Here is a 15,842-nt window from a genome sequence, read left to right as displayed (position 1 = left end):
AAGACATCCCTTATGTCAACACTGATTTTTTTTTATCTTTACAAAACTGATACAGGAAATTTACTTAGAAGGCAATACTTTTTCTGCCTTTATTGCTGATTCAAATTAAAGTAACTAGGCAGAGAGATAAAATAGTAACACCATTTCCACTACACGAAAATCAAGCTATCTTAATGGACAAGAGATACAACTGTCAATGGTATTCCACTTTTATGTCAGAATCTGAGCAAATTACCATTTATATAAGCAAAAACTCTGGGCACTTCCTTGTACTGAGTCAAGCAAGCATTTGTAATAGATATACTGAAGTACATCTGGACAAACACCTGCTGTAAAACTCCCTCTGAGGAATGACAATGTGTCAGTAATGTCCTCAGCTTCTGGGCTGCTTAATGGTGCAATTCCTGCAGATGCCACTGTGGGAAATGATCTCAGCATTTATGTGTAATTTCTGATGTGAAGATATGCTAGAAGGCTACATAGGCTAATAAAAACATACGTGGTGAAATTATGAGGGGAAAGAGCAACCTGAGCAATGAACTCAGAATCCTCACACTTTTTAATTTAATGACAGGAACAGTCAGCTACTCAGATATATCGATGTCATCCCAGTGCTGTCACATTCTAATGTCTCTCCTGCCTTCCTTTTCTTTGAACATGCCTTACTTTCAGCATTTCTATTTTGGGGTGTTTTTTTTTTTTTTTTTTTTAACTAGGAATTGTCTTCCCATGAGCACAGATTATATTCAGGTACATTTTCAAGGCATAAATTAAAACTATGGGTAGGTTTTCTTCACAAAATTATTAAGAGTAATCAGTCTTGGCTAAATCATGCATTTGAAGCTGCTATGCTTTCAAAAGACCCTCCTTTGTATACTCTGGCAGGATTTCTAGGGATAGATCCTAGAGTTCTTACTGCTGAAGGTAGTAGTCCTGCCCAGCATTTGATTTCTGTCTTTCACTGGAAACTAGTCTGTGTTTCCAAATGCATGGGGAAAATGAAGGAAACAAGTTCACTTGAACAAGAAGAAATACAGACTGGTACCATCATCTTGTGCTGTTGCAGCGTCATTTCACAGTGCACATATTCTGAGTTACACTAACTAACATGTCACCATCCATCGGGTCACAAATAATCACAATGATGACACAGCACAGACACAAATCTTTACTTTGCCCAAATCTTCATCATGCTAAGCAAACATGAAAACTTCCCAGCACAAAATAAATACATCAACTTCCTATAGATACATTTGTTGTGTTCAGGTAGCTGCCTCAGATGTTACAGCAGGAAGGATTCTTAAGCCACTTTTAACCATTTCATACTCAACACTAAAATGTATGCCTTCTACGAACTGAGCACAGTTTTTACAGTAATTGTCTACTTTGAGTGGATTGGCTTGGATTTTACTGGTGCCATCTGTAAAACCACCTCTTAAGTTTTGTTTACTTCAATAATGAATGCTTATACTAAAAAAGCAAATAAAAACTTCACCCAGCAGATTTTGGATTAAAGCATGTTTCAGTTCCTTAACACTAATGCAGCACAATGGAATTAATGCACATTAATAAAATTTGCTACAGAAGTATAATAAAACTGAGCAAGTTCTGAAGATGTTTTGCATAAAGCACACAACCAATCAAATGGGACTTACTGTGTACTTTCAAAGAACTGCATTTTTCTTAAGAAATAAGAAAAAAGAATCATGTCATTGCGACTGCAAAACTGGATTCTTCCTATATATTGCTACTGCCAGGTGGTTTTTAAAATAGGTGAAAAGCTCAGTAATCTTTGCTAGCTTTCAGACAAAATCAACATATTTTAATAGCCAATACTCTTTTTTTAAACCCCAGACTTAAGAAATCTTTTTGTGGCCCTTCAGCCCCCTCAGGCATATGGAATCAATCAGAGCCATTACATTTCCAGCAGAAGAGATCCAATCTCCTTCACAGAGACCAAAGACCAGAAGATGATCTCACAGAAACAAGCCAGTATGTTAATTCTGTGAAGTAAATAAACTATGAAAAGGGAAAGGAATTGGGGAGTCTTCCCAAAAATGTGTATTTGACATCAATGACAAGCCCTCTAGAGCAGACCTCTCAGTGCCTTGTGCTGGGTACAGCCAGCTCTTTGTAAACTACACTTCCCTGATGAGCAGAATAATGATCTCAGTTGGAAGGATGTGCATTAGTTTTTTGGGATTTTTTCTTTTTTTAGATTCAATAGACTGCTGGATGCTCCACGAGTTTACAAAACAGCTGCAAATGCTGTGGGCAGAGAGGGTGAACAGGTGACCTCTCTGTACATCTTAACTGATAAATTTCAACCACCTTGGTAAAAGTGGTTACAGGCATGAGCACCAGTTTTGTGCATCTCTGCCTGAAGTTTTAATCCAATTTTTCCATGGAGTTGTGTGGAAAGCCGGTGAAAAAATGTGAAATGTCTTGCACTATTACTAACACTATGGAATGGAATTTTTTTTTAAAAATAGGCACACATATTTCACTTGTAAAACTCACCTTCAAGGAGACACATAGTGGGCAGAAGTCTCTTTTTCAGAATTTGGTTCAATTAGCATCTGAAACACAACAAAAAATTCAGGTGGAAGTGTCATGTTTTAGGCTAGGCAACTCTGTTTCCCATTCTTGCTCTGGTTCCTTAACTTCAGAGTGATTTCCATTGCCTTTTGACTGGATGAATTAACAAATTAGCAAACTGCACCCCTTCTGCACAGCAAGTAGAGAGATTGTGTTATCAGAAATCCAATTGTGACAAGAGGTTTAATTCAGCATGTCCAGCATTGTATTTGCCTTCAGGAGGCAGCTGAGTTTTTCAAAACTTGGGGTTTTAATTACTCACCCAGTGGTACCTGGTTAAGTCAGAGATTCTTCCAATCCATTGTATTCTTCTCCATGTTAATACCAATCTCTCTTCACACAGGAACTTGCTGAAAAACTATTTTATTGTCCACTGCACTCGCTGAAATGAAATTGTGAATGATTTGCGACCAATATACTTAAATTCGCTGAAAAAACAGTAAAAAGAAATACAGTACTTCAAATAACTTTGTGCTGCTACAGTTTTATTTAAATCCAGTTTTCAAAAGCTTTTAGTAATCAAAAATATGTTCACTGCTTTCACAAATAATCTGTAAATAAAAATGCTTTAAAATTTCTTATGAAGCATAAAGCTAATCCACGTCCTGATAAACTTTTATTATTCTACCTGGGCACTGGAATTTTTAAGTAAGAATAAAGGAAATCCAGTTTTTGTCCATGAGCACAAAACAGGCAAAAATATTCCTACTATCATTATTATCTATCTTCCTGTCTTGTACAATAATCCAATTTTCATATAAGCAAATTAATGACACTAATTCATTTCCTTCTAAACTAAGCACATCTCTGCCTTGACCCAAAATACTCCTTTCAAAGACTATATATTGCATTGAGCATCGTATTCCTCACTTTTCAATGAAACTGAGATTTATAATTCCACACATTCTCAGAAGAGTGTAAGGATTAATCACTCTGCCTGAAAATCTCCAAATGTACATCACAATCTTTGCCTATCTATAAATACATGTGCAGAACTGTAAGAACAAGAAAAAACAACAAATGACAGCAACACTGTAAAAATAGTCAAGGGCTCCCAAACTGCTTTCTGCATGACTGTAGTCATGAGGACAGACATCTGTACAAATTTTTGCATTTTATGGAACCTAGGAAAAAGCTTCCAAATACTTTAGATATTTAGTACATTTACATTATCAGCCTTTGCCTTTATTTATTCTAGCTGCTCCCGATATCTTGCATTTCTTTAATGCAGGAAAGAAGCACACAGTGAAGTAGTTTCCAGTTCCTCTGGTATCATGAAAGGTAAGCAACACCACTGTATTAATCCACAAATGGTTACCTATCTTTTACAAAACAAAAGGATGTTTGCAAGGGAAGATTTACACTCTGTCAGCCTCTTCTCTGGCTTTTCCTCAGGAATATGTAACAGTTGAATTTTTGGTTCTTGCTGTTTTAGTTTTGGATCACAAAAATAAGCCAAAGTTATCCATATTCCCCACTGTCAATGTTCTTTATTGAATTTAACTATCTTGACTTCTGAATTTATGCTAAGTAGCTTTAATACTCAGGGACTACTCAGGTACTAAAATACTCAGGAACTACTCCTCCTCTTTCAGTTCAGTGGAGAAGTTTCAGGGAAGAAAGAATAAAAACTTCTTTCAGGCTCTTCTGCATGACAGCTGTTTTCAGAAAGGTCTTCATACTGTAATCCCTTAGGCAAAACACATAATGAATTTTCTTTAATTCTTCTAATATCACAAGTTTTAATGAAATGCATTTTCAGTTTGTCATCTAATAACCATTTGTCACATGCAAAAAATTTCCCACAACAGTACTTACTGTATCAGCCAATAATGACAACACGTTTTCTTTAGCTTCTTTATTTAAAATTAGTTTATATATCAGTGAATTTCAGTCATAAGAAACTCTTTTCTGACAGAATCCCACAATCAGAATGGTACACTCTTATCTTTTTTTTTAAGAAAATAACACAACTATGCCCTACAAATTATGAACAAGCTTGAAAAGAAGTCTCTCTTTCTTTACTATGTAATGAAGACAATGTCATAAAAGTACATAACAAAGCTATAGAAAAATCAGGAAAATTACAGAAAATCAGAAGCTCCCTAAGCCCTATTCAAATAGTTTAAATGGAAATAAAACATTAATGGCTTTATTCAAATAAATACATACTTTAATAGGTAAAATGCACCTGAACCATGAATTCTTCCTGATTCTAAATTTCAGACTACATAAAAAGTCAAAATGATGGGCTATACTGGCCAAAGGTTGGTTACAAGAGTTTTTATTTTGCAAACTATACAGAAACAGTAAAAAAGAAAATGCATTATACTTTTCAATATTACATAAGATAAACCTTAGATTTAGTATTTACCGTGTAGAAATTAATTCAAATAAGAATCTGATTTTTCTTTTATTAATGATGGGAAATCAGTGACTAATTTTTAAATTATACAACCTGCAGTAATACATTATACAGGTCATTTCAATTTTATTGTGGGCAGAAAGAAACAGATAGGATATGAATGGAGATGGTGGAGTCCCAAAATGTCTACACAATTAATTAACATGCTAACATAAATACAGTGATTAAAGTAATTTTCTCTACAGTCAAATCTTAAGTGCTACTCTACACAATAAGCATAATCTAGACCACATGGTAATTACATAATAATAGGAAAAAAAATTAAAATAATCCATTTTCTTCATTCCAGCGGCAGTACCTATACTGGTATTAATTTGGTAATTGGGTGTGCTTAGCTATTGCCTAACATCCTATACTGGTATGCATGCTAAAACCTCTCTAGTTCTATTTTGCAAGGCACCTTTACAATACGTTCTATAAGTTTCTGCACTAGTAACAGAAAACAACATGAATTAAGATAAAGAGCAAAACTATTTCCCAAAATAAGAAAATAAAAAGCATCATTATACATTTATTAAAAACTACCTCAGGGCAAGTGACAGTACTCTGAAATACAGTAATGTATAAAGGTAATAAACTTTAAGCAAATCTTCTTCCCAATGTAAATATTTTACGCTAGTCTGATTAGAGAGAAATACAGAGAAACCACAAAGGGTGAAGCAATGATTAAGTAAATAATGATAAAGCTTGTGTGACCTTGACATGAAACCAAAAAAATGAAGGACAAGAAAATTTTAGAATTACAGAACTGGTGCTTGTCCATGCTACTGCTTTTGAAAAATCCTCTCAAAAATCTAGCCATTTCCTACTAACAAACATAACTACAAATGCAAAGGAGGACTTTGCTACAGTTTTCCCTCCCAGTTTTTCTCAATACCTCTGGTTAATTAAATGCTGGTTGAGATGTTACTTGTGCATCAATATTTTTCTACTGCAATAAATTTCTGATTCATTAAATGAACGCTGCAGGGCCGAAAACATGGACGGAACCAAAGTTAAGTCACAGTATGCATTCTGAAGAGGACATGCACAGTCCCAAGTAAGGGCAAATATTTTTTCAGCAGAATTTTGAAGAGACTGGTTGGCTTTCTAGTGTATTTTGCACATATATATATTTTCAGTAGCACATAACATTTTGTTCTTCAGGCTAGAATTCCAATGTGTGTTCTTCAGCGCAACGGAATTTAAAAACTCAAAAGCACATGATATAATTATTCTTATTTAAACAAAAAAGTCTATGACTCCAACTGCAATGTTTGAAATAATCATACAAAATATACATATTTGTTAGAACCCTTTTGATCTTGGAGAGCAAAGGGATTTTATGAAATATCATCTCATGAAATTTAGAAAGGTACAACATAGGGACCTCCTAATATTATCAAATATATCCATCATGATCATCGTCATCATCATCATCATCATCATCCCCTTCATCTTCATCATCATCTTCAATTTCATCTTCATCATTCATTATTTCATCTTCATCTTCTTCATCGTCTTTCCATTCATGGAAATCACCAGAGGCAAAATCACCTGAAGTCTCTAAATCGATAGCTAAAAAGGTATGATAGTTATAGAAAAGACTCACAAGATACACTATATATTTAAAGTATATTTTACATAATCATACAAAAGGCACACCAGAATAATTACTTTCAGGACAACTACAGAGTGTTACATAATAACAAAGTAGAAATAATACGCAGATTCTTTTGTCATAAAAAATCCACCTCAATACTGAATTTATTTCTCAATGTTAACAAAAGGAGACAAATTTTATGAATTTGCAGAACTATAATGAGTGTTAGGAATAATTAAAAAAATTTAAGTCCAACTTACAGATGATAATAAAGACTACTGATAATATACCCTGACTATTGTTCACTTCTTACATATCGTTTTGGACTATACCAAACTGTCCATTTATCTAGAAATGATCCTGGATCAGATGGACAATAGGCCTGAGCTTGTACCTCAAATACTGTGTACAATTTACTCTCTGCTTCAGGCTATGTTCTTTTGTTGGAGAAGTGAATAGGAGTCATAAATTACTTTTTTTTTAAAGAAAGAGGAAAAATACTTTTTTTTTTTTCATCTTTTATATCTGGGACATCAAATAAAGGTGACATGGGAATTCTTGGAAGAAGCTGCACAATGCTGTAGGGAAGGGAAAAATAAGGGAAGATTTAGTGTGCTAAAAACTTTTGGCAATTCCCTCAAATATAAACTGAAAAAAATGTCAAATCGAATTCACTTGCATGCTGATTACCCAAAGGAATTTCATGAAACATTCTGGGACTTATCTAATGCTGGTCTAGAAAATTAATTTTTCCTGGGTTTATATACACTATGTCAAGCACGTGTAAGGGGTCTATTAATAGTTGACACAGTAACAGTAGTTCCAAAAAATAATGCAATAAAAATAACAAATCATAATTTTTTGGGTTTTGTATCAAAATCCTTGTAGTTGGGTCCCACACTTCTTACTGAAGAAATTTAACCTGTCTGGCAATCAAAGGGAATAACACGTTTAAGCCAAACACCACAGAAGGTTCTTAACTTACCGCATTCCGCTGCGCCGTTTGTTCTGGATCCTGACACCTCATTGCCGTATCTGTCCACGCACCAGCACTGCCCTAGGCTTCCATGGCACTGACTTGGTTTGTAATACCCATCCTCATCACAAAAGGGGATGTACTGCCCTGCAAGACAGATAGATATAGATAGATATAGATATATATGTTCAATAAGTATATTAAAGTCCATGTCTTGGCCAATGTCACAATTATAGCAGAAATCATCTGCCTTTTCCTGTTTCATCATTTCAGACTTTACACGGACTGCTTTAGCAATACTAAATTCAGTTGACTCAAAGTGACTGAATGGATCAAATGTGGGAGGGAAAATATCACATATCAGTCTTGGACTGATTTCAAGACATAAAGTGAGTGATCTTCCTTTAAATTTTTTGTTGATCCTGTGATACATATTTCTTACTCTCTGAATATCTCAGTCCAGATTTTCACTGTATTCTGCTGAAAAGGCTCAAATGTAGAACCTGCTCCTGAATGGGAAGGTCTATCATCTGTGGAGTACAAACAAGTCTGAACAGTAAGGGCCAGACTTCCTGACTAACAAACTATCTACTACAAGGAGTTATTTGTGTTTAATATGTATTTTACAAACCACCACATAGTAATATTTAATTATTCCACCACAGAAGACAAACGCAGCAGAACGCACCACAAAAAAACTGTAAAAAATTTGCATTTGTATGTACAAGAGGGGCTTATTTTGTGAGGCCGTGACTTGCCTACAACTGAATAATCCACTGTTTATTACTTGGACCAAGTGGAGATCACAATGAACACAATATTCATATGAAAGCATTTGAAGAGATTGTTCTTATTAGAAACCATTCTTAAGAGAAATACAGTTTTGACTGCTTGGTGCCAAGCCTTTTATTTTACATAGCTTTTACACAGTGGCTACTGGTAAATGAAGACTTTACACTTCAGAAATATTGATGCAGTATAAACTGATTGACAAAAAAGATTTCAATTACTTACAGAATATTACTGTTAAAGGATCAGCAGAAATACTACTTTAGGAGTACCTTATGCTGCCCCCTCTGTACTATAAAAATGTACCTTCTATCAGGGTAATAAAACAGATGTAAGAGCTTTTGGTAGGTAACGTAATAAAACCAAGTTTAATAGCTTTCAAAAATTTCATAAATTTTGCTGTTGAGATTTACTGTGGTCTATCTTCATTGGATTAATATTGATTTTGTGTTGCTGTTTAACTAGGGTTATTTATGTAAGTAATAAAACCTTCAAAAGAATGATCTATGGCTCACCTAGGAGCTTCTTTCCTCCTTGCTGCTTCTGAATGTTACTGAGTTCTGTCTGGCAAGGTGGGTCTAAAACGACATAAAAAATGTTAAACAGGTTACACAGTATCTAGGACAGAAAGCACATGACTACGTTTTCACAGTTTGCTATGTTGTAAAGTCACTCTAACTACTGATCTTATGAAACACACACATCTGAAATAAAAGAATTACCTTGCTACAGCTTCAGAATTATGAATTTGCACACCACCATGGATTTGTGCAGAACCACGCATAGTTAACTCATCTCTAAGTGAGCATCTAGTCACTAGTCTGGAGGATCGAGGAATGCTAGACCAAAATAGTAACTCTATCACACCCTACTTTACTGGTCTATAAAAATCTGTGCAACTGTGAAGCTTGCCTCATATATTAGCTAAAAACAGGACAGATCTTTTAATTTCCTCCCTTCTGTCCTTTTTAGAAGTCATGTTCCAATTTTGTATTTCACATACCACACTAAGAAAATAACACCTTTTTCTTCACTGAAGTCTGCGAGATTCAGTGATTCTCTGGCAACAATTTAAGACTGGATCCCATAGGTATGAAGGCCCATGTGCAGCAAACTAACTTAAAAACGGAGGCCAAACTTTAAATGGCTCTAAGAAGCAGAATATGTATGAAAATTCAGTTTTCCATTATTCAGCTACAGCTTCTGAATACTTCTGAATAATTTAATTTTTTGCTGTCCATAAAAGAAAGTAGCAGTGTGTGCCATGAATGGGAAGAAAATAAGATGTGAATGTGTTTACATCACTGTTCAGTAAGTGAAAGAATCAAAGACAACAAAGCATTAATTAATATCTGAACACTGGCTCTGCATACCACATTAGACCATTATTAGCACCAGGGCACTTCTCATTCTGAACCAGCACTAGAATTACTCAGTTTACTCACAGGTGTCTTTAGCTTGCACCGTTGCCAGACAAAATCTGACATTCCATGAATATTAAATGCATTTTCCATTTTAGCAGACTCTGATCATTCATAATACATCTTTGCCATGTACTTAACTGAAGGATCCCTTTTTCTTCATGCAAATAGAAAAATGTGTTCTGAGCTGGTTTAAAGATGAATAAGACTGGCCCAGCCCATTGATGCAGAACACATGTAAGACCAGAACCCAGTCACTACACAGGGTACTCTGGTGACAAAGGCCTAGAGAAAGTGGGGATCAAAAATATAGTTCTGGCGAACACGGAGCCTCTTGGCCAGCACAGCCTAGTTATTCTAACAGGCCTTTGTATTGTCTAAGAGAGTAAATAAAAAGTAGTATACAATAATAATCCCTTACTGGTAGCAGGCTGTTAATTTCTCTTGGTTTTACATTTTAGATAACATTTACATATGCAATACATTTAAAGAAGCTTATAAATGTTTCCAGTGGCCTCAGCTCTGGTAGGCCTGGCTATTCACACTAAATCTATAATGATTTTTTTTAGAGTGAAGCCGTTAAGGGCAGGCTCCACTTTGAAAATACTGTCAACAGGACTCTTAATGCCAGAAGAAATTTTCAGGAGTTGTCTTTCCAGATGATGAACCAAATTCTCTGCGTGCTCTTCAAAAATCACTGAGATTTGATATCACTGGGTGAGTATTGGATTTTAATAATTCAGTCTTTGAGTATTTTTTGAGGCTACATGAAGTTTTACTTTTTTGTTGTAGGAAATACTTTGAGGATGATCATGCTCACAATTTCATTACCTTTCAAAACTAAGGATTCTGTCTTTCCCAGAATTTGATTATTTAAACTCTTAATGCTACAACATTCTGAGGATCAATTATTTCTTAAATTAAAGGTATTTTCTACTACTATTAATTTCATAAATGATAGTCATTTATCATAAAAATATCACAGGTTATAAGGATCTAGGAATGGGGTGGATTTGGCAGGGTTAGGTTAATAGTTGGGTAAGGTCACAGAACATTTCTATTCTATTCTGTTTTCTCCTCTCCTACAAAAGAGATGGGAAATATGCCAACGAAGAAGAACTAGTCAAATAGGAAGAATACATGTGTTTTTTTCCCATGAAGAATAATCCTAAATTAGAAACATAGATATGCACACAAGAGCACTAACGTGTGAAAATGTAAAAATTACAGATGATGCCTAAAGGAAAAAAAATCTTCTTTTATAGCTATAAATCTTTGGTGGCATAATTACAAAGAGGAGCACCACTAACCAAGATGTAACAAAGCAACACGAGGTAGTTACTTACCCAAAACACTCTTTTTCCCAGAAGCTAGGTCTTCAAGACTCACACTTAAGCTTTGCTTCTCAGGGCAAAAACAGTAAAAACTCTTAAAAATACTAAATCACTCTGGTGCTTAAAACTGTCAAAGAGAATGACAGGCTAGAAGTTCAACCAATTCCTTTTGGCTCACAGCACATACATTTTCCTCTCTTCCCAAATCATAATGCCTCCCTCTTTATTTGTAGGTTAGTTCCTAAGTTTGTAAAGTTTTTTTTTTTAGATTTCTGCATTTATTTTTATAAGAAAAGCAGTCACTGGACAACTTATGGCAGTCTTGAGCCAAGGAGAAAAAAAAATCCTTTACAAAAATCATGGTTGTAGTTTCTCTTGAAATAGCAATGAATCTGACTGTCTGTCTGGAAATCTGAATACAAATAAGGTATCCAATCATCTTCATCCTTAATCTACTTTCACAGATTTGGTAGGAATTGTCCTTCTGGACAATCAGTGCACAGCTAGGAGTGAATCATGAACCACACAACACCAGCCATTCACAGTTCGTCAGCGCTCAAAGTACTGATGCACACCAGAGTATCCAACGCTATTAACACCGGCACTTGAGACACCAATATCTAGCACAATTAAGCTTTGATTTACCAAAACAGCACATTAACAGTTCAGCTGGAGTAAAACTGGTAGGTTTGACAATTATTTTTAACAGATAGGTCTCAAGGAGCTGTTATTACTCACACAGTGAGCCTCCAACTTTCAGAGATTCTCCTTCTAACTCAAGAACAAAACAGTGATTTTTCACCAATCAAGTAGATAATATTTGGCAGAGCCCCTAAGTTCTGGAATATGGTCCATTGCAGATAAGGCTGCAGTGACATCTTGCCTGTACTTGGCATCAAGCATTATAATTGTTGGACATCCAAGGTTTGTACTTCAGGGATCTGAAACATCAATACTACAGTTCAAGAAGTCTGCCAGGGGATCTCATTTATGATCATCATTTATCTTGATAAAAGCATGTTACATCTTCATTTGTAAGTATTTATAAATATATTTGAAGTCGTTGCAATCTTAAGACTGGCAAATACAGATCATGATAATTCTCATTCTTCTGTAAGAGAGACTGTTTTTGAATTGATGAAGATGTCTTCCAGGCATGACAAACAGAAGAGCCTCTATGAAAACACAACTAGAGAAGTGCTGGACTAATAGATCCATGCAGAGGCCTGTAGTAAAGAAATACTTTGCTGCTAAGCATTAATACTCTCAGCAAAATTGGCTAGTCTCCTACTCTGAGTCAGTGATGCAACAAAACAAGGCTGCAGTAATCAATAATTGGAAGAAAAAAATTCAGCCTATAAAAAGGCCAACATTGCAAAGGCCTCAGCATTTCAGCATTTCGGTAAGCACCAAAGTGTCATGTTAGCATTGAACAACTAAGGAAGTAAGTTTTGAAGATGGGTGCTGAAACACTTGCATGGATTGTTGAAACTAGAGAGCCATAGTGACCAAAGTGTACAGAAAGACTTGCAAAGAGCACTGGCACAGCGCAGATTTTGATGCATTGCAGAAATGCATTTTAATGCCTTAGATATACCTCAGAAATACTAAACTACATTTAAGGCAGAGTAAGGGCAAGAAAAAATGCAATAAGCATCACTGGACTGTACCTAAGTGTTTAACCATTAGTCAAGGCAAAAGAACTACTACAGGAAGATCATCTTCTCCACAAGAAAGACCTGACTTCAGGATTCATGAAATTGTTGCCTATATTGACTAGAATTTTAATGTTCAGTAATAGGTCTAGAGTAGTGTAATCAAGCAGAAAGAATGAGGAAGAGTTTCAAGTACTTGTCTAATGCTGACAGTCTTGCATGGTAAAACTAAGATCAAAGACCACGAGGGCTTCTCGGGTAATGACTCAAGCTAACACTATGTACTTTTAAAAAGTACAATGAAATTGCTATCCCAGTGTGATACATATGGTTGACTACATTTTGTATTCCGATTACAACAACATTAATCATGAACAGTACTGTAAAACTACTGATCTGCCCAGAAAGCACTAAGCTCAATGAATACAGAGAACTGCTCTACATGGCTTGAAGCATTCTGTTAATATCAACTTATTTTAATAAACATCAGAAAGAAGCTGCTGAATTTCTCAGCTTTTCAATCTCCTTGATATTAATAGCAAAGGCTTAGTTAAAAGCCTTATTTAGATCATTCCAGCAAGTAAAACATAACCAGACATGAACATATTCCATGGTTCAGCATAATGATGCCAATTACAGAGAATTCAACGGGTCACTAATACACCAGGGAAGTAGGGCTCAGACAGTTGTGCACCAGCTAATAATAAGACATGACAAAAGAAGACTACAAGATTTTTTTCTCCTTACACCAAAAAATGGAGAATACAGATTTTGATGACAGTGTTAATTTCAAAGGACGATGGGCATGTTAAATGTGGAAGGGTTGCTGAAACTCAGATTTCACTTCATATACAATGTTTAGGAGACATCTTTTTACTATATACTCAAACACACTGTGGTAACAAAGACTATCTAATCTGTTTGAAATCGGGACCTTATCTCAACACCATTATCAAGACAGCGAGGAAATTAGTAAAAAGGGGAAGAAAAGCTGGATAATGTTGGGTTCTACAATGTGAAGAATCAGTGTCACTGAAAGATGAATCTGTTGGAGTACCATTAATAAAATTACGTAGTGTTTAGATCAGTCTTTACAATACCATCCTCAGTTTCTAACGGTACACTGAGCAAATATTATGCACAAAATGTGTTTATTAGATAAGAAAATGCAAAACTACTTGAAACTGATCTGTAGAATGATTTTCTTAATGCACCCTGGTTATGCCATTACATGAAATTGGTGGAAAAAAATTGGACCACAGTAGGCCACATGTAATTTTCTATACTTCCTCTTACAACAGGACAGAATTACACTGCCCTCCAAAGACTAAGGGTACTTATATATTAAGCTGAAATTACTGTGCTGGGTTTTTTTTTTTTTAATATTTTTATTTTATAGACAAATGACCAAAATTTTATGTTGTTTAAGAGCTACATTACTTCTGGGATGGGTTATTTTTAATTTGCTAGTGTTGGTAGCAGTACATACATGCTTATAAAAAAAAAAAAATCACACAAGTTATTGTTCTACTATAAAACAAACAAGGTGTTTTGAAAGTTTAAATGTTAACTTTTTAACAAGAAAGTTACCAAAGAAAAGATATCTGCTATTTAGTATTTATCTACAGAAGTACAGCTTTATTTTTACTTAGATTTACAACTGGCAGATGTAGCATGATAAAAACCTTTATTTCAACAGAAATCAGAATGAAACCATAAATGTTGAATGCTAATGCATATTTATCATGAGAGTTTTAAGGGTACAAGTGAGAATTAAAAACTGATACTAAAACTTTCAAAAAGGCTGAATTAGCTTAGCAAATTTTCCACCAAATCAGTTTTATCTCTTCTATCAGCAGCAGAAATTTGAACCCTAGTTGCTGTTTATCCTTTAGAAAAACTCCCTCATGTTAGTAAGGAAAATGCAGGGGTTATTCTGACCAGCTGTAGACAATATTCAGTCAGTGAATTTCTCGATACTTTACAACTAGCTTGATTATATAATTTACGTGATGTCACACCTATGTCTAAAATTGTTACATATTCCTCAGGAAAATAATGCCTATAGACTGTGTTTATTTGTCTAACCAAAATCACATCACAACATTAAAAAGAGATTCAACTAGGCAATAAAAACCAACCGGCTTTAGGTCTAAATGACTGGAAATAACTTTATCCATAATGTTCATTCAGCTATTTTATTAGGCTCACTGAACATTAAGATACCCTACATTAGCAATAAAAAAATTTACTTTATAATGTAGGCAAAGTAGACGGGGAAAGAAATAATTTAAGTAATTTTGTTCTTTATTTTCATCTCTTTCCCTCTACATACATACGAAATTTTAGTATGAGGAACAATATAGCAGTAAAAGCATTAGTGGCAGTGTTGCACTTTATTTAGTCCTTGAATTTCTAGCAAGCCTTTCCATTCAGCTTGAGTCGCTTGGCTTTTTTGTTTGTTTGGGGTTTTTTTTTTTACTTCATTTTAGGTATTCACCATATGTCACAAACTTTAACACAAATTCACTGCACAGCATTTAAAAGCTTATAGTTCACTGTAATCTTAATATGTTAAAAAAAAAGATAAAGCACAACAAAAAGGTCAGTCATATACATATGCAAGTTGATCTCATCTTTTACCTTGCTGTCTTTGGAAGCAGTAGCACCACTCATTGTTAGATATCAAACTGTCTTTGTATGTGTCACAAGAATTGAAGAATGCCCTGGTGCATGGCTCGTTCTTGTCAAGGTAAATGCTTCCAAGCTCTGACTGGTCCAACAACAGGTCATAGTTCGTATCAAGCCTATTAAACATCCAGCCGAGGGAGTCTTTGCAAATTGGCAAAATGCTGGTATCAAATCCTAAGAGACAGAAGAAAAATTATAAAAATTATATAGATGGAAAGCTGGAGCAGCTGCTGATCCCAGCCACCACAAAAGAATGCTGCATCATGGAAATAGCTCTGGTGGTACATAGATAACATAAACAAACAGTATGTGCTGTAAATTTCTATGTGTTGTTGAAATGCACATAGAAATTATATGTCAGATTCACTTTT

At 34.9% G+C, this 15,842-nt stretch overlaps 1 protein-coding gene and 1 long non-coding RNA gene across 6 annotated transcripts in view; both read right to left on the bottom strand.

Moving 5' to 3' along the window:
• Positions 1–2,036: 2,036 nt before the first annotated feature.
• LOC137473351 (uncharacterized) lies at positions 2,037–4,151 on the bottom strand. Its single transcript, XR_010998707.1, has 3 exons — positions 4,112–4,151; positions 2,861–2,980; positions 2,037–2,579 (listed from the first exon to the last, which is right to left on the bottom strand). It is a non-coding gene; the product is annotated as an uncharacterized lncRNA (long non-coding RNA).
• A 556-nt stretch (positions 4,152–4,707) lies between these two features.
• The window catches only part of SPOCK3 (SPARC (osteonectin), cwcv and kazal like domains proteoglycan 3), a 167,754-nt gene continuing 156,619 nt past the window's right edge, over positions 4,708–15,842 (bottom strand). For all 5 annotated transcript variants that reach the window (XM_068187120.1, XM_068187122.1, XM_068187124.1 and 2 more), the window contains 4 exons: positions 15,424–15,645; positions 8,886–8,948; positions 7,591–7,728; positions 4,708–6,580 (listed from right to left, as the gene is read on the bottom strand). In XM_068187120.1, the coding sequence (XP_068043221.1) occupies positions 6,405–6,580; positions 7,591–7,728; positions 8,886–8,948; positions 15,424–15,645 (599 nt within the window). In that variant the 3' untranslated portion in view covers positions 4,708–6,404. The remainder of the gene's footprint in view (positions 6,581–7,590; positions 7,729–8,885; positions 8,949–15,423; positions 15,646–15,842) is intronic.

The sequence above is a fragment of the Anomalospiza imberbis genome, chromosome 4 (genome assembly GCF_031753505.1).
Source record: "Anomalospiza imberbis isolate Cuckoo-Finch-1a 21T00152 chromosome 4, ASM3175350v1, whole genome shotgun sequence".
NCBI lineage: Eukaryota > Metazoa > Chordata > Aves > Passeriformes > Viduidae > Anomalospiza > Anomalospiza imberbis.
This window is presented reverse-complemented; position numbering and strand designations above follow the sequence as displayed.